The 19,883-nt window shown below is 37.7% G+C and overlaps 1 protein-coding gene across 3 annotated transcripts; it reads right to left on the bottom strand.

The window, feature by feature from the left end:
- Positions 1 to 6,535: 6,535 nt before the first annotated feature.
- cmasa (cytidine monophosphate N-acetylneuraminic acid synthetase a) lies at positions 6,536 to 15,973 on the bottom strand. 3 transcript variants are annotated; one of them, XM_028038255.1, is made up of 8 exons: positions 15,651 to 15,973; positions 11,912 to 12,054; positions 11,675 to 11,832; positions 11,421 to 11,549; positions 10,538 to 10,632; positions 9,173 to 9,443; positions 8,935 to 9,091; positions 6,536 to 7,164 (listed from the first exon to the last, which is right to left on the bottom strand). In XM_028038255.1, the coding sequence occupies exons 1-8, from the start codon at positions 15,833 to 15,835 to the stop codon at positions 6,944 to 6,946; spliced, it is 1,359 nt and encodes a 452-aa protein (XP_027894056.1). In that variant the 5' UTR covers positions 15,836 to 15,973; the 3' UTR covers positions 6,536 to 6,943. The 3 variants fall into 3 exon arrangements, with proteins under 3 accessions (XP_027894056.1, XP_027894055.1, XP_027894057.1); XM_028038254.1 differs by having other exon boundaries at positions 11,421 to 11,557; positions 11,677 to 11,832; XM_028038256.1 differs by having other exon boundaries at positions 9,173 to 9,347; positions 11,421 to 11,557; positions 11,677 to 11,832.
- Positions 15,974 to 19,883: the final 3,910 nt, after the last annotated feature.

The raw sequence follows: 19,883 nt of genomic DNA, 5'->3' as shown, positions 1-19,883 counted from the left end.
TGTAAACTTCAAGGGATTAGAATTCGTCATTCTATTACAGCAACATGCTGCAGCCACCAGCCATTGCTGAGAGAAGGATTCAGCATCATGTTGTTCTGTCATTGGACTCGGGTCTAAATTAGTATGAATCAAACAGCAAAATTATGACCACCAGCAGGAAAACAGGTGATCTCCTGTTCAAAGGGGCGGGGCTAAGGTGATGTCACATATTGACCATGTGAATGTGATCAACGCTGGTCTGTTATGACACATAGAAAGTCTGAAGCAGCTGTGAGTTTGTGTGTAGAAGTGATTCCATCTTTACATTTAAGTTTCTTAAGAATTTCACAGACTGTTGCATAATGGAATTACTTAATGTAACTTGTATTATATACTGAAGTCTTTTTATAACTGGGTGGTCCTAAGTGTGACAGACATATGCCTACAATCCTTTTGCCAAAAAACTGAAATTAATATTTAAAACCTTTTATCATGTCTTTTACTGTAACTTTACTAAATAACACAAAATATTGCAATCAAAAATTGAATATGTGTCACCTATCCCTCCTATGTACTGGATGTAGTTTTTGTATTTGCTCACTGGATTACATTTTGGCATGCTATCAATAATAAAGACAAAGACATTGATGTCACTAGGTTTGTTGTTTTTCTTTTGTTAGGCTTAGTCCCACTTATGTCAATGAAAAAAGGTAATTTCACATACTGCAAATTACATACTTACCTCTTAACACCACAGGTTGTCACATATTAGGGTAGACTTTTTGCTCACTGCAAAAAACTAATCAAAGAAAAGAAAAGATTGCCACAGTGTTTCTTTTGATCATGTCCTAATATCTATCTATCTATCTATCTATCTAGATAGATAGATAGATAGATAGATAGACGTGCGGTGAGGTTCATAGCTGGTGAGGTACTGACTTAATCATAATCAGATTCAAGCACATGCAGAAGGGGGGGGGGTGCAACATTTTTAAAAAAAATGTTTTTTTTAACATTTTTTATTTTAAATCTGTATGTCAGAAGGCCTGTTTGTGCCCCTCAGCAATAATAATTACCTAAATATAATTGTGAAAAAGGCTGCCTGGCAGTCTGCTATGTTGAGCCCTTTAAGGGGCGGAGCTTAGAGCACAGGTGACAGGTGAGCAGCATGCAGACGAAGAAGGGGAGAGAAGAAAAAAAGGAGCTGTAGAGTTCACCGTTTGCAGTGAACTTTAACTTGCTGTTTGCAATTTATTGTCACCTTCCGTTGATGTGTGTGCGTGGATATCCGAGTAAGTAATGTTGGAAGTTAATCACATTGTTTATTCAGCAGAGTATTTCAGTTTTGCCCTTAATTGATAGCATGCTTTTGTAACAGTTATGGGCTAGGCAGCTAACTGCAGCTACATAAGCAGCATCAGAAGAGTGGCCTTTTAAGGAGCCTGAGGTGTGAAAAAAACAGGAGGAAGTGCTTTTAGTTTTGGTGAATATTAGTGATGGTGAGATGAAGCCTCATGAGGCATTGAACCACTTGAGCCAATTGGTTCGAGAAAGGGTTCATTTCTTGAAGCTTCATGTGCACACGAAACCACCTACTGGCCAGGTGTACAATCACAGCCAGCTGTATCTTAACACGTGTGATGCATTGAATTTTTGTCTATTTTGGCTCTTGGGAATGACTTCACAAAAGGTGTAGGACGAAATTATTTGTCTACATAAATTATGTATACACATATGTGTATAATAAAATATTGTTTGAATGTATCCTCTGTGTGTAATTATTCCCAAATTAGTAGTGTCATGTGATATGGCATGTTGTGTAATAAAGTTTTTCTGTGACTCTAGAAAAATGGCCTGGGCTTAATCAGGCAGAGGACAGTGAAAGTGCTTGTGGAACTAGGGAGGGGGTAGTGAATAGGCTAATGCTTGTGTAACTTGGATGATTTCATGCATTTTTATTAAGAAACAACAATTTCTCCACAGTTTTTGGTTTCAAACGATTTCTCTTTTTTGACACTACATGGATGAGGTGTTATTATTGTACCCCAACTCCTTGGAGCACAATAAACACCTCACCTTTACAGAAAATAAGAAACAGTGAAAATACAGTTCCTCATAAGCAAACCTAATGCCTCTGCAAATGTTCAGTTCACCTTACCTTGTTAGGGCTTATCAAATCAAAATGTTCCCACATAGGGGAAATCCTCCTCTTTCTCGCCGGCTCCATCCTACTCCTATCCTGTCCTCCCGCTCCTAAATCTCCTATATACCTATCTATCTATCTATCTATCTATCTATCTATCTATCTATCTATCTATCTATCTATCTATCTATCTATCCTAAACTCTCCAAACACCAAACTAACTGTCTCAAACTAAATAACCACGATCCAAACTCTGCTATCCAAACTATCCAAACTCTTTCCACTCTCTCAACTGACCGCAACTCGCCTACAACAACCCACATTTTGAATGGAGCCTGTGGGGTTTCTAAAGCTGTCAAAACCCGCGCCAAACTCTGAGCCACTTCCCGAAGCAGTCACGTGGTACAGCCGGGCAGCGAGGCTTCGGACGTCATCGTTTTCGGCTCTTCCCCTAAATGAAGCAAGCCTCGATACGCGCTTTACGGAAATGCCCCCTCCATTACTCGACACACGCCTCGAAGAAATGAACCCTTTCTCGAACCAGTTGGCTCAAGTGGTTCAATGCCTCATGAGGCTTCATCTCACCATCACTATAAATAACAAACTCACCCAGCAATCAAATCAATAGGTTCAAAGATTTTTGGAGGAATTCCTGAGGAAGATGCCAGCAACAAGCCACAATCACAGTGGAAACAGGTGAGGATCTTTAACTGCGCACTGGAGGCGGGGCTTTAAATAAGTTAGAGTTTGGGCAACACAGGAAGTGGGCCCGCAAAAATAATTGCGGGTTACACTTTGTACACGTGTGCACTTAAAAGCTACACAATGTGGGTTTTTCGTGTCGTGTATTTGTTTAGAACTTGATGTTTGTGACTATTAATATTGCAGTTATTTAGTATGTGTGATGTTATTTCAGTCATTTGTTTGGGGATTATTCGGACACTGACGTTGTATTGTTGTTTATCTTTTCTAGAACCACACAGTTACTTCAAGTTAAGGAATAAACCGCAAATTAAACCCATTGGAGTGTGACTCTGTTTTCTTCGGAGTTCTAACCGGACTCACCAGTGATCTGGACTTTTCCACCAGCAATTATAATCCCTATTCTTTAATAATAATTTAGTAAAAATAAACTAGTCTGGCTGCCCTCAGTCTAATAATGACTCTCAGAGCCTCCATGTTGTTCAGACTCTGGGTCCATGGTGAGAAGGAGGTGTGTCTCTAACTATCAAATTATTGGCAAGAATATTTTTTCATACTGTTACCTTGGTAAGTCCAGAACAGGCTGGTGTCTATTTCGGCTCGTTTGCTGGTAACAAGCTCATAGGCTCTGCTCTGCTGGGGGCAAAACAAGGAGGAGGCAGATGAAGAACTTTTCGAACTTTATTTCTCTTCTTGGCAAAAATGAACAATTACAACCACTGCACCGCTCGAGTCTCTAACAGCTAACACACTTACTCTTCTTCTTCTCCGTGCTACTACTGATAGCTCTCTACCGCCCCCCCTAGGGAGAGGCTGGGCCTGTAACACTACCCCCACTGGATGATGTTTAAACATATTTAACATTACTCCAGCAAACATGACTGGTTAGAACAAATGCCCCAAAATCTAAACTAGAACATTTCGTCGATGATCTAATGCGGACAGAGACTAACAGTGTTACAATACTAGGCCTGTCGCGATAAACGATAAATCGATTAATCGTAAGATAAATTAAAACTATCGATGTCATTTCAATTATCGGCATTATCGTCTCTTCCGACCTTTTTCTCTTTCTGTTGATGACACCTAATGAAAAAAGGCTCAACTCCGGTTCTCTCCACTGACCCTCCTTCCTCATTTCCTCTGTGTAAAGCCCAGCGCACACGACACGATCTTAGAGCTGTCAGCCGATTGTCGGCCCATTTTCAAAACCTGACAGATCACACATTAGGTTCGATCGGGTTCGGTCCTGCCGTGTGGTGTCCAACAATGGGCACAAAATAATGGCTACAAGTTCAGTGAACTAATTTTAAAACCAGGCATTAATCAATGCTTTACTACAATCTACCTGCAATGCATGTGGCCAGTGTCAGCGTAAAGTCCTGACTGAATGAAAATCATTATAACTTATTTATGTCACGTTAACGAAGAACAGCTGAAAAGTTACCGGGTTTATCAACTGCGGTAGCAATTTCGCTCCAACTCCTCCTCTTGTCATTTCTATATTCTTTGCATATTGAATAAACATTAATGTTGCTTCCACATATCATCTCCAATGTCCGCTGGACTTCGGTTGCGCCGTGTCAGCTGTTCGGGATTCCCCGACGTAATTTCCCCTCAGAAAACGCTGAGGAGAATCCGCGCTTTCTGATTGGCTGCCTGTCACATTCAACAGGCTGCGTTAACTATACCAGTCGGGGAAAAACCCCTGATTTAGATCGGAGGACGATCTACCGTAACACACCACACAATCTTAGAAAGACCAACGTGCTAAGATTGTCATAAGGGGAAAAATAGGAGCAAAAATCATGTAGTGTGAACTATTGCATCAGGTAGTCGATGTGCCCATCTTCTCTATTTAAATCTAATTATTACTGAAGGGCAACATAGTATACAGACTTCATAATCTGCACTCTTTTGGTTGAATGCAGTATTTATTTCCACTTTGGCTTTATGTTGTTTAGTTTTTATCAAGTACATTTTTTGTTAATGGAGACTGAGAATCCATTTTGTTTTTGGTTGTTTTGTTTATTTTGTTTATCAGTTCCAGTGTTAAATATTCTTTTGAAAATAAAGTGTATCTATCTTTGGCAGGAAATCGCATGCATTATTACGTCATTTCCATTAAATCAGTGTAAAAAGGTCTTCAAACAATATTATCGTTTATCGCAATAATTTTTTGAGACAATTAATCGCTCAGCAAAATTTGCTATCGTGACAGGCCTATACAAGACAATACACTTGCAGAATAACAAGCCAAAGTCAACTAAAAGAAAAAAAATAATAATACTAATAATAATCCACGGCATGTAGTGCATTACACTAGGAACTGGAACAGGCATGCTGTCTACATTTTTTTTTTTTTTTTAATGTCCACCACCGGAACCGGGCAGCGATCTGCCTACACCCAGATTCAGGCCAATAAAGAAAAGAAAACAAAAAAAATGTTCGTTCATGCATGTGGACATCTAGCCGCTGACCCACTGACCAAATCGGTCAGGGGGTCTGCGTCTCCTTCGTGGTCTTTGCTGAGGTCCTGCTCTTTGAAAGACCAGCAGCAGCTGCTCCTCCGCAGAATCCTCGGTGTCAACTCCTTCTGGTAGAAACTGGCAAGGTTCGTTCTGAATTCGGTTGTCTCCATATGAAACTGAATGGGCAGGCAGAGACTGAGATGGATGGTCCATAGTAGATTCCTCCATCTCTGAGGAGCCATCCCAGGGATTTAAAGGCCCATCATGATCCACATCCGAAGAAGCATCGACCACTGGTGGAGGCACCTCAACTGATGCTGGGCTACAAGTGTCTTGGAAAACCCAGCTATTGTCCAATGGGTTTAAGTTCTTGCTTAGATACATCAAAATGTAACAGAAGATATATTGAATTGTTATTTTTACAAGTCAGAATGGAAATGGAAATATTCTAAATTACTATTCAGAATAGTCAAAATGTAGTTCATTTTAGATATCTATGTACAGTTAAGCGGACAAAACCGATTATATATTAAAACAACCTGCCATAGGATTTACCTGGAGAACACACCTGTCTTGTTGCGTTGTTAAAAAAAACAGACAGGAAAGTTTCACTTTCACCCGTTTCTGTTGCGCAGATTATTTTCTATCAGCCTCCAACGGAAGGTAAGATAATCATGTCGTTGCGGACGCAGCTGTGTAAATAATGATTAATCTATCAATAGGATTCCTCTTTATGATTTATTCCATGTTACAGGACCAGCAGCAGCTGATCAGTTCAGAGGAAGGAGGAGAACGGCTCAAGAAGCCTCGTTAATTTTCGACCTTTTGTTTTATCCACCTAGAATCTGCAGATAGAGAAGTTGCTCCATCCCAGGTGAGGCTCAGCTCGCTGCTGCCTCACCTGCATTTTAACGGGAAAATGCAAAGATTCAGTGATTTTGAAGAAATAAATAATCAGAATTGGTTAGCTAAATGAAAAATACTTTATAGTAGAAACCGCAGTATGAAAAAATATAAATTATTTTATTATATATTATTTTTAAATGACAGGTGAGGCTCTGCCTCTATACACACACACACACACACTGCACTTGTGTGGAAGGTTACATCTTGATATTAAGCAGTTTGTAGTTTAATTTGCCATAACTAATGACTGCCGCCTTTTGTGCAAACATCCTTCTGTTCTCTAGCACCTCTTGTAAAATTTAATTGGACACAAAAAGTATGAAAACCACACATCTATTCTCATTTAATCTTTTATTGATAGTCAGTTTATTGCTCTGAACAGCTACTCCATGACAAACATTTAATTTTCCTGTCAGTGTTATAATAGTGATATACATGAATAAATATAGATGTATTTATTCATCTATATCATATATTGTTACAGTAATATCAGAGCAGACAGACATCAACAACTGCAATTTGGTACAAAACCATGTTATGTCCAGGTCATGTGGGTGAACAAATCAGATCGATCATCAGGACAGAGTAAAAGCAGCAAAGCGCCAGAAACATAATCAGTGCTATCTGTAAGAGTTTATGAGCCGAATGTACAACAAACACAATGAGATGTTATGAATTAGTGGAAGAACTTCAGAAATCTGTCTTTTTATTCAGTAATTTATAGCTTGATTCTCATTGTGTTTTATTTTAAAGCCGTGGTGACTGCGCCCACAGCCTTCTGCTTCTGGAGCCTGGCCTGCTGATTCTGGAGCAGGACGTGTTCGGCGAAGTCCCGCACAGCGCCCGCCCCGCCGCCATGCTTGCAGGTAAACTTGCCGGCTCTGATGGCTTCAGGCTGGGCGTACGCCGGCGCCGCGCTCAGGCCCGCCAGCCGCAGACAGCTTTCGGACGCTGCGTCACAGCCTGGGAGGAAAAATGCAGGTAAATATTTACTTTACTGCTCCACCAACAGGACGGCCATTAGGAGGCTAGCTCACTTCACAGATTTCCTACGTTCTGTCTGTTTAAACTAATTTAAAATGGCTTAAAACATTATAAATGCATTCAAATGTTATGCTTAAAGGCCATATTTGTATGAAAATAATTTTAATAGCAAATACTTAATGCTAGAACATGATTGTTAGTAGAGGGTGAGCATAAAAACCTTAGTTTGTGTCTTATTTTGTTAATTTTAGCCAACTACAATAACCACTTTAACAGAAAAGATTGAACTTTTAACCCCAGAAAAAAAAAAAAAAAAAAGATATTACACTCACCCTCTATGAAAAAAAATCATGCTAAAGCAGGTTAAAAAGTTAACACATTTTTAACTGGAATGGAATAAAATCAAAAAGTTTTCTATCCTTTATTTTTTTTCCCAGTTATTCAGACCTGAAAAATACTTCAATTAAACATTTTTCCAGATTGCTGAGACCTGAGAAATTACTTTTACCCAGTAAAATATTTATTTATTGCAGAAAATAATCTGTTAGTGCTTAAATAAATAAATTACTCCGCATTAATACTCAATAAGCAACGATATCACTTTTCCCACATTAGAAGCTGAATGTTAAGCTCTCTTGGCTGTGCTGGTTGCTGGGAGACCAATAAATGCTAATATTTTAACACAAACCTAAATCAAATTCTGCTCAAGGCCTCATGCAACCTGGACCGGCCCTGCATGATGAGTTAAAGCTGCTGCTGGATACAGAAGGACAAACAGGAGATTTAATTTCTGTGGCTTTAGTAGCTCTTCCATTTGCTGTCTATTGAGTTTTTAATAAGCGCCACAGAAACTGTTTTGATTGCCCGAGCTTTATGGGACGATTTTCTTTTTATCTCCACGGCCATGCGCATTAACTCTGACTGACTAAGTACACAAAGCATTTGGTATGGTTTGACAGACGTGTAACCGTAAAAATAATAATAAAATAAAACCAACGTGCTGCGTGACTACAAGCGAGCGCGAAAACTCCTCCACTGGCTGAACCACTTAACCACAAACGAACTGGGAACAAATACATAAAATTTATCAGTGCAAGTCAGCCGCTGTTCAGTTTGAGTGAAAGGAGGCAAACTTCAGATATCAAGCAGCAACATTGTGTGAAGCAACACGCAGAGGCGCCATCTGCAAATGCATCAACTATAAATCTTTAAGGAATAATTCTGCTCTGTCAGTGAAATGCTCAAAGCAACAGAAACATTTGCAGTCCGGCTTATAAAAAAAATAAATGTTAAGGGACTTTTTTTCAAACACAAAAACAAGCAACGCTTAGCCTGGTGGGGGGGCAAGTGAAGCCTGGCGGGCCACCAGGCTTATAATACACTGGAGGAAACGCAGTCTACCCACAAACACCAAAAAAGCAGGGATGTAAAACTAATTTTTATTTTGATCAAGAATGCCTTTAAAGGGTTGATTGCCCCTGCACCACCACAGCACCCCCTTATTAATAAATTTTGCTACAAACTGTTAAAATATGAACGTGAGCCTCGACTTGACACATCTGTCCAACAGTTTCCAGTTTATGTAGAACAATATAACCAAATTTCCTTAATCTTATCACCAGCAGCTGATGACTATAATCTTTAAACTATAACATTCATTTTCTACAAAATCTCTTGAAAATTTAAGTATTTTTGAAAACATCAACTAGACAAAAGTCAAAAAAAGGTTTAAAAAGTCCAGATTTTTACCCATGTAGGCCACATCGTTCCAGTCCAGCTTCTTCTTCTCCACCATCGACTGCACATCTTTTAGTGGATCCTCTCCGACTACCATCGCTTCACAGCCCGTCATCAGTTTATAATGCATCTGTCGGAGCACATCTTCCTCAGAGATCAGCAGCACCACCTGGAGGACAGGAGGTGTAATGCGTTACAAGACACTGGTCAAAGTTTCTCCTTTGATGTTGATAAAGGCGACAGATCCGACCTCCACATCGTCTTTCTGCAGCTTCCTAAGTCCTTCTATGTCTCTGCTGTGGATGGAGACATTGAGTAGTTCTGTGTCTCTGCTCTTAGCAGAGGACACTTCAGAGTCGGACACGTAACCAGAGGACATTCCAGAATCAGTGTCACACGGGCCACCAGGAAAGGACACTCCAGGCCTGTCCGGGGACCCAGACAAGTGGCCCCGTCCAGCTGTCAAACATCCGGAAACTTCACAGAACATCAGAGACACTCCCCCGCCAAAGTAACCGTACCTGTTAGGAGAAGCAGAGAACCAAAACATAGTCATAAAGTTCAGTAGGATGTCCAGATGAACAAAAATACTAAAATTAAACGATGGGAAAAATTTAAATAAAAGGTTCAAAGGTGAAATTTCAAGAATCTGAAATATAAACTTTTTTTAGAGTAAAAGGTAACTTATTATGCTTCCTTGAACAGGTTAAGATAGGTATGAGCCAGAAAAGACATGTTTATTAATTTTTTTGCACAAATTCATTCTTAGACAATGAGATTTCAGTCTGATTCTGTTTTAGGGCCTCCTGTCACTTTAAATCCAATGCTGCTGCTGGCCAGAATGGCTGCAAAAAGATGCACAATTATACAAGTGTATATCTTTGAAAAGCAGAAATGGAGCCTCCTGCACAAATCCAACTCTGGAACTCATTACCACCTCACCTTAGAAACATAAAGTCATTCCCTAAATTTAAAACCGAACTTAAAACACACCTTTTTAGATCTGCCTTTTCAATATGACACAATTGGTTTGCTTGATTTTTTATATAGATTTTTTTTACATAGATTTATATATAGATTTCATATAGATACATTGTTGTGTATTTATTCTATCTATTTTTAATTGCTACATTTTATTGTTTTTGTTACTTTTCGCTCTTTGTACGGTGTCCTTGAGTGCCAGAAAGGCGCCTTTGAAATAAAATGTATTATTATTATTATTATTAAATAACAAGAAAGCTTAAAATGGTTTTGGCATGATAAGTTAACAACAAAATACTCGTCTTTTCCATCAGCCATCGTACAGTAGTAAAACTAGCTGACCAAATGTACTGGAGCTCCGCTTAGATTGCTAGGTAACAGGCTGGGCTTTGCTGGGGTTGCTAGGTAACAAGCATTGCCTGCTGATTTGTGATGTTATATTCCAGGGGATTTTGAAACAGCTCATTTTCCAGACACCAAAAATACAATTTATTGAAAAAAACCGCGTGGGCAGATTTTTTTAAGCATTTGGGCTGTTTTTAGAAGCATTGCAAACCTAAATGAATGTATAAAAATGTGCAAAATGTGAATTTTGCATCATAGATCCCCGGTAAAGCAATTGGTTTAAATTCACCTGAGTACTCTCTGCTCTGCCACAGGCCAGTCGATGTCCACGTCGATGTCCACGCTGTGCTCCGGCTCCATCTCAAAGTAGGCGACCCGACCGCCCTGCAGAGAGTCCAGCACAAACATCAGAAAACCTCCAAACATCTGGACCTGATGGACACAGTCCTGGAGAAACATCTGCTTATCATAGGACAGAGTGCCTTTAATTTTCACCACCTAATAAAACAGCTATTATTGGACATTTTCTTGCCCCTTATTGCCTGAATTTTGTGTTTTTGCCACTAAACTGTAAAAATAGGTTTATTATTTTAAATGTAACAAACATGAATTTAAGTTTTTAGTGTGAAAATTGGTGATTTAGGCATAACTCTGACCACAAGATGGCAGCAAAGTAATGCCTTTAACTTTCATCACCCAATAATTTAATTAAACAATTATTTTAATATATTTATTACTGCCTAAATATTCAGTTTTTACGAATTGAAAAATAGATATTTAATTTAAATGTAACAGACATGAATTTAGGTTTGTAGTGAATTAGGTATAACTCTGACCACTAGATGGTGACAATGTACTCTTTGGTGGTTTGAGGCAAATTCACGACTATAGTCAACAGGGGAATAAATACAAGGTCAGAGAGAAACAAGAACAAAATTAAACAAACATCCTCAAATTCATGCTTAGATCCCTAATAACACTTGAACAAACGTCCCCAAGTCAAACCTTGGATCCAAACTTGTCGTCATTGACAGGCTTCTAATTCTGGCTCAATATCTGACTTTTTGGTAGAATTCATTTAAACTCGTTGGTTTTCTGGCACAGATGTGGCTTTTAGGGAAACCTTTGGATCAAATTGTCAGTACTGAGAGCTAAACATTCAGAGCAGCTACCTGCAGCCGTCCTTCCTTCATGATGAGGTCTCTGGTGGCGAAGTAAAATGAACCATTCTCAACCAGCTCTCCGTTCCAGTCCTGACGCCGTGGACGCTTCGCCGGGTTCAGATTCTCCGGCTCAGTGCATTCATCACCTGTAAGGAAGGACGGACATGTTCTGCTGTAGGTTCTCTGAAGCTGAACAGAACAATTGAACCCTGATTGAGTCCAATTACAGTCAAACTGGGGAATAGCAGGCGTTTGGTGAACTCACTTCCTTTCTTCACCTCCTTCCAGCGAAACTGGTATCTCCGGACCACGGAGAAGACGGAGTCGTATCTGTCCTCTGTGATCTTCTTCAGGGCATTCTTTATGTGAAATGGATGGAGACACGGAGACGTAGCCTGGATGTTACAGACCACTGTCACCTCTGAACAGGAGAAAAACTCATCTGTGATTTTCCATTATCAACGTTTGGGTCAACTTGTGTCCAGCTGAGCTTTTCCTACCTGGGTGTTTCTCTAGAAACTCCTGAATTGTCTCCAAGGAAGTGGAGTCGTCGCTGGAGACTTTTTCGCTCCTCGGGTGGACTTCGACCTTCCAGGATTTTGCAACTTCTTTAATCTCATCGTGGTCTGTTGACACCCAAACACTAAAAGACAAACAAAAAGTTATGTTTATTTATAGCTGCAGGATATTCCAGCAAAAGGTGTTTTATATGATAAAAGAATTAAATATGATAAAAAACAACAAACATTACAATGTCTTAAAAGCAGCTCTAGACAGGTGGGTTGTTAGTTTTAATTTAAAGGAACTTGATGTTTCTGCAGTTTTCTGGAAGTTTGTGCCAGATTAGTGGAGCATAAAAACTAAATGCTGCTTCTCCATGTTTGGTTCTGGCTGTGGACCTTGAAGGACTTTAGAACTGGGGTGATGTGCTCTATGTTCCTGGTTTTGGTCAGAATGCCAGCAGCAGCGTTCTGGACCAGCTGCATCTGGAGGATTTTTTATTCAGACCTGTGAAGACACTGCTACAATAATCAATGCAACTGAAAAAGTTTCCTGGAATCATTTTTAAACGCTGGAAATGTTCTTCAGGTTACAAACGGCCGACTTTGTAACTGTCTTTATGTGTCTCTGAAGGTTCAGGTCAAACCCCAAAACAATCATAAGCTCTCTTTTATTCATGTTTCCTCTGAGTTAGTTTAGATTATATAGTGTCCTACAGAGGTATCCATACACCTTGAACTTTTCCACATTTAGTAATATTGCTATTCTTTAAAGATGTTATGTCATGTTTAGCTGTGAATTGAAAAAGGACAAATATTGTTCCATATAAATAAATACGAGATTTGGGGTTCTTAATCTACCAGCTACAACCTTAAATTTGCCAAATTTTCTCATCTAAATCACCAATTTCCACATCTGGGAACAGATACACAACTGGACTTACATCTGGAATCTGGGGAGGAGCTCAAAGTTACTGATTTTTATTTGTTGAAATGTGTTTGTGGACAAACAGGAGCTCAAACACAAAGAAAATATATCAGACAGTAACCATGGTAACAAAACAACCACACTGTGAAGATTATTTTTTACACTTTTAACAAATAAATGTTCAAATCTTTTAGCTTATCGATACTGAAACCATAAAATTAAACATACTTTGCTCATTCTCTATTAAGAAATAAACATTTTGATCTTTGATCAAGCATTTGTGTGGGCCCCTGATAGTCTGAGGGGCCTTAGTTTGAAAAATTTCTTATTAGCTACCAGATTTTTCACATGGTTTAAAAGAAATGGTTTTAAAATAAACTCAACTGGAAGTGGTTTCAAATGGAGGCTTATTCTGACCTGCTGTGAACTGCGGAACATATTTAATGTTTAACTTAGTTTTAGTGCAGTAAGTTGAAGAGTTTGTTTGGCTCTTAGCTGTGGCCGATTGAGACACAATCAGCCACAAGATCCTGAAACTCGAAGGAAAAACCAGCACAGTGTTGACACATTATCTGTGTTCTAGTAAAGTTTAATTGATGGATTATATGAAATGTATCAGTTATGTTTGTGTCAATATGTAACTTGTAACCCTCACATGTGGTGTACACCGAGGCTTAATCCTGGGATCCCTCATATTTGATATCTACTACCTCAGATTATAACAAGCAATCGGATATCAAAACTATGCAGATGATACATAACTCTACATTACGATGTCACCAGGTGACTCTGAACCCACTCTAGCGCTAAGAGAACAGATAAATGTCTCCAGCTGAGCAGAAACAAAATTGAAGTCATTACTTTTGGACCTAAATAGGAACGATCTGGAGTCAATGCACAGCTTCAGTTATTACAACTAAAAACCAGAGATCAGGGCTGAAATCTGGGTGTAGTGATGGACTCTGACCTGAAGCTTCAGAGCCACATAAAAACAGTTACAAAGTCGACCGTCTATCACCTGACAAACATTTCCAGGACTAGAGGACTAATGTCTCAGCGAGATCTAGAGAAACTCATCCTTGTGTTTATCTTTAGTTGCATTGATTACAGCAACAGCATCTTCACAGATCTGCCTAAAAAAAAATCAGTCAAATCCAGAATGCTGCTGCTGGTGTTCTCACTAAAACCAGGATGTTAGAGCACATCACCCAGTTCTACAGTCCCTCCACTGGCTCCCTGCAGCTCAGAGAATGGACTTTAAAATACTGCTGTTCGTTTATAAATGACTGAACAGTTTAGCACCACAATACATTAAAGATATGCTGTTGTCATAGCAACCTTCCAGACCTCTCAGGTCTTCTGGTTCTGCTCTGCATTCCCAGGACCAGAACCAAACATGGAGAAGCAGCACTGAGCTTCTATGCACCACAAAATTGGATCAAACTTCCAAAATAGCCGAAACTGTTAAACAGTTGATCAGATAAAATAACTGATCATTTATCATTTATTTAATTAAAAATAACTAACATTGATCAATACATTTAATTTATATTTGCTTGATGATTTGACAAAATGTAATATTTGCATGTGTGCCATATGATGTTTGTAGAATTTGAAATAAAAATAAACTTGATTTGACTTGAAAATCACCATCTGTGTCTGTTTTATTTAAAAAAAATTGGTTTTATTAATAGAGTTTGAAAATATGAACTCAGGAGAGAGAAACAGATCAAGATGGAGACAGAAAGCGAGACAAAGGTAAAGAGAGAGAAGAGGAGGAAGAAAGGGAGTGGACCGCAGATCCTGTTAAACTCGTCTCTCTGACTGAACAGTAAATCCTGTTCAGTCAGGAGGCATGACGTCTCAAAGCCGTTAAATATGGGTAGACACGTCTTAAGTCGCCAATACAGGATATTTGACTAGGAGAAAACAAAAGGACAGCAACCACAGCTTTACATCCTCATCTACTGTATCAAAGTAGGGGGTTAAGGGTCAATATAGGACATGTTATATTCGTGTTTGATAATGACCAGGCGTCTTGTATTGCTCAGACACTTTTATTAAAGTCTCTTTTCATGCGTCTGCTCACACAGGTTTCTTACAGGTGTGTCACCTAAGACTCTCCCACTCTGTTGTCCTATTCTTTACATTTATGCATTCACATAAACTCATGATTGCCACCTGTTGGACATCAGCATAATTCATTCAATCATCACAGGACATGTCCAACATTTAGACAAAGGTCCTCTGAGATGTACAAATGTTCCTTCTGTGCAGATTGTATTTTTTTATCTGAGAGCGGAGCTGTTCCTTTGAGGTTTTTTTTTTATAAATAAAAGAGATTAAACCTCTGCCTCGCAGACGCAAGATAAGAAACTTAATGCTAGAGTCTATCTGTAAACAATCCCAGCTCAAACACAAAACTATAATTTAAAACACAATAGAAGTGTGTTTTTAAAAATGTAATTGATAACATTAGAAACGCATTTCAGGAAAATGCAGCCTATTGAAAGTATACTTAAGTAGATTGTTTTTTTCCTTATAAAGACATTATTTCCACTTTTACAAAGTAAACTTGCCGACTCTGCTTAAATCTAAACTTTTATTTGAAGAAATCTGACACTTTTAATGCATTTTTGTTGAAATGCATTAAAAGTTCATTAAAAGTTGAATTAAGGTTAATGATATTCTCATTTTTAAGCAGCTTTGTTCGCTTTCTACCTCGGACAGGCCCTGCAGTAAAGCTAGCAGTAAAGCTAGCAGTGATTGATTATGTTTCTTCTAAAGTCCGGTATGGACTTTAAAATCTACCTGTCGAACACATCCGAGTCGATGGCGGCTCTCAGCACCCAGCCGATCAGAGGAATCCCGGCCAGCGGCTTGATGTTCTTCAGCGGAATCCCTTTGCTTCCCCCTCTAGCCAGAATCAGAGCCGCTACGTGTCCGACCTCAGGATACTTCAGGCTCTCAGCTTCTTCTTGTTTTCGGGCAGCCATGGAGTCTTCTTGTCAGGACTCGGGACCCAAACGCGAATACGGTCCGGTAATGACTGAGGTGTCGATCCGAACCAGGAGACGGACACAGCCATTTATATCGCCAGGTGTTTTTCTTCTTCTTCTTTAGATTTTAACGGCAGCCTGCATCCATTATTGTTGCACTACTGCCATCTACTGGATCCTAATATCTTTACCTCAAATTCTCATAATGATCCCAGTATTTTTTTTAAAACGAAAAATCTTCTTTTTCCCCTCAATATTATTTAACTGATCAACCACATTCTCAAATTTAAATTCCCTATTAAAACCTAATTCCGTTTTAAATAACCTTCTTTGATTTACATATTTTCTACAACTAATAAAAACATGTCCCATTGTTTCTACAGCATCACACCAACTACATAAATCAGTAAGATGTTTCCCCATCTTGAAGAGTTCCATTTAAAAAACTGTGACCGGTTCTTATTCTATTTATAATTATCTCCTCCCTCCTGTTTATTCCTCTAATCCTTACTACATCAAATGTATTTTGTATCCTATATAAATGTCTTCCATTTATTTCATTATCCCACCTAATTTTCCATATCTTCTTACTTTCTCTCCAAACTATATTTTTTCCTTCAGATTTAGATAACTTTATTTGCATATCAATATCTTCTTTTTTAATATCCTCCTTAGCCAACCTATCTGCTCTTTCATTACCCAAAATACCCACATGAGCAGGAGTCCAAAATAATATTACATTTTAATTTTGTTCACATATTCTATGATGAACAGCCATAATCTCATATAATATATTTTGATGATTATTTGTACTTCTTTTCCAATACCCAACAATGCAGATAATGAATTACTACAAACTATTATTTTATTTATATTAGTATCCTCCACCCATTCTAAAGCTAATAATATAGCCCATAATTCTACTGCATATATACTGAGATAATTAGATGCTCTTTTTGAAATATTAATCTTTAATTCAGGAATCACTACTGCTATACTAGTTGCTTCATTTTTGGGGGTTTTGGAACCATCAGTATAAGTTTGCAAATAATCATTATATTTATTCTGTGTTTGATTATAAAATTCTTGGCAGATGTCTGTTATATTTCTTTCCTTAATATTTGATAATGATCTGTCTATATTAATATATTTCCATGTCCATGTAGGTCTCAAAAGCCACATTACTGTTGGACTAAATTCTTTGTTATATACATTAAATGGTTTTGCTCTGTCATCCTCAACCCACCCAAAACTATTAATTTGTTCCTTTCCTCTTTCCCAACAATTTTCTAATACTTTCTCAACTGGATGATCTTCATTATGTCCTTTTAAACTTATCCAATAATTAACCATTATCTGTTGTCTTCTGATACATAATGGCATTTCTCCTGATTCTACTTGTAAAGCGCATACTGGAGTTGGTTTAACTGCCCCTAAACAAATTCTCATTGCTCTAGCTTGAATAACATCTAGTTTTTTAAATCTAGATTTAGCCGCTGATCCATACACCACACTCCCATAATCTATTCTTGACCGAATTAGTGACACATAAACATTTTTAAGTGATTCAAAACTTACACCCCATGTCAACCCTGCTAAACACCTCATAATGTTAAGAACCGTTTTACTTTTCTCCATAATATGTTCCATGTGATTTTCCCAAGTTAGTTTATCAAAAACTACTTCCAAAAAACAAAAACAATCAACCCTTTCTAACTCTTTCCCATATAAATACAACATTTTATCAACCCCAAATTTTTTTATTTGTAAAAAACATTACTTTTGTCTTCTCAATTGAAAATTTAAAACCCCCTCTATCCCCCACTTACCCACTTTATCTATGCCTTCCTGAAGTTTTAAAATAAGATGTCCCACATTTCTTCCCCTTTTCCATAATGGTCCATCATCAGCAAAAAGCGACTTACCAAAACCGATGGATAATTCTTTAAAAATGTCGTTGATCATAACTGAGAATAATGTTGGGCTTCCTTGAGGGGTTCCATTTTCTATTTTACATGATTGTGAAACATGAGGTCCTATTTTGACTTGAATAGTTCTATCACATAAAAAAAATCCCATAACCAATTAAACATATTACCTCCTTTACCTATCTGATGTAATTTAATCATTAACCCTTCTCTCCATAACATATCATATGCTTTCTCCACATCAAAAAACACAGCAACAACAGTTTCCTTATTAATCTGAGCTTTTCTAATATCATCTTCTAAACATAAAACAGGATCTATTTCTCCTCTTCCTCTATGAAAACCACTCTGATAAGGAGCAATTATATTTCTTGACTGCAAATATTGTATTAATCTCTCATTCACCATCCTTTCCATCAGTTTACACATATTAGAAGTTAAAGCAATCAGTCTATAGTTTCCAGGATTACTATGATCTTTCCCAGGTTTCTTTACTGGAATAACAATGGCTTCTTTCCATTTACAAGGCAGTCTCCCCTCTTTCCAAATCTTATTATACAAAATTTATAATTTATTTAAAACGTCATCACTCACATGTCTTAACATAATATAACACACTTCATCTTTACCATCTTTACCTTTACCCTAACCCTGCTCATAAATAAACTGTTTAAAATCTTGGGTAAGGGGTGAATGACACCCCATTATTGCTATTTGAATTTTTTGAAGCATCTGTATAAACCTGGACATACCCATAATACTTACTGTCTAAATATGATTGTACTGAATATGGATCTAAAAGGTTTTCTTTTTCCCTTTTCTCCAACAAAGTAAAATCAACAACACTATTATGAAATAGAGACGGATGAATTGGTGAAAGAGAAACTGTTTGACTGATATTTATATGAGATAAATCAAAGTCTTTTACAATATTTTCTATCTCCCATCCAAAAGAATTTAAATTCTTTTTTTTCCTTTTCCAACTAGGTTTTAAAATTTCTTGACATTAATGATTTCCATCATGACCCTTTTAATGACACCAATAAGTTTTCTTTAACTGTAATCTTCTAAGATGAAGTGGCATCTCTCCCATTTCTACCAGTAAAGCTGACGTTGGAGTTGTTCTGACAGCTCATAACCTCAAAGCTTGATACTGAATATTATCTAATTTTTTGAGTAATGTTTCTGATGCTGATCCAAAAGCTATACTACCATAATCAAAAACAGACCTTATTAAACCAGTATATATTGCTTTCAATGCTTTTCTCTCAGCACCCTACTCACTTCAAACATCTCATTACGTTTGAAACTCTCTTACACTTATCCAATACTTTTTTAATATGAATTTTCTGTGAAGGAAAAATTTAGTAACAATGTTTAAATAAATTTGAATGTACACTTTATGATGTTTTTATTAAAGGTTTGCACTCAGTTGCAGCTCAACAGGATATATGCTCTTCTGACCCTCCTCAATAAGTGAAGAACAGGGTGTTCAGCAGTTAGAAATGTGAGACATGGCTAAGGTGATAAGCGTAGATTGTAGAAATTCAGTTTCTAGTATCTGTTTAGCCATCAGCAGAGAGGCATTTTTGGAGAAACGCCTAGAGTTGAGCTGTGAATGTGTATGAAACTCTGCTCCACTGAAACTGACAGATAAATAACTTATAGATTTTTACCTGACACTTGAGCCAGGGGCTGTGACTAAGTAATGTGTGATGTATCCTATGTAAATGAGGGGACGTTCAGCCCCAAGTCAGAACTCATCCGATTCTCACTGAGATGTGAGCTTTGTATGTTTTCTCCATTTGCAAATGTTAATTAAAGCTGTGTTTGTTCTCTTTTAAAGCTGAAGTTTGGTCTCGAATTTTGTGCAACTTAACACTTCCAAGTAAGTTTTTCATCCAGCCATAAACCCAAAAACTTAAATTCCTTTACCCTTTCTAACTCATGATTATATATCTGCAGTTTTAAATTTTTAGATTTTTTCTTCCTTGTAAAAAATAAAGTCTTTGTTTTGTCTATAGAAATTTTAAATCCCCATTTAAAAGACCAATCTTCTATATTATTAATTGCTTCTTGTATCTTTCTAACAATAAAATTTAAATTTTTACCAGATT

This window comes from Xiphophorus couchianus, chromosome 14, assembly GCF_001444195.1.
Source record: "Xiphophorus couchianus chromosome 14, X_couchianus-1.0, whole genome shotgun sequence".
Classification (NCBI taxonomy): domain Eukaryota; kingdom Metazoa; phylum Chordata; class Actinopteri; order Cyprinodontiformes; family Poeciliidae; genus Xiphophorus; species Xiphophorus couchianus.
The sequence above is the reverse complement of the archived record's forward strand: the minus strand, read 5'-3'. Positions and strand labels throughout refer to the sequence as shown.

Excerpts from the sequence above, each read along its gene's own strand:
- cmasa (XM_028038254.1), bottom strand. The coding sequence starts at position 15,835 with ATGGCTGCCCGAAAACAAGAAGAAGCTGAGAGCCTGAAGTATCCTGAG. Across the intron at positions 11,558-11,676 it reads GAAGGAGGTGAAGAAAGGAA|GTGATGAATGCACTGAGCCG; the intron begins GTGAGTTCACCA and ends CCTTCCTTACAG. Across the intron at positions 10,633-11,420 it reads TGAAGGAAGGACGGCTGCAG|GGCGGTCGGGTCGCCTACTT; the intron begins GTAGCTGCTCTG and ends GACTCTCTGCAG.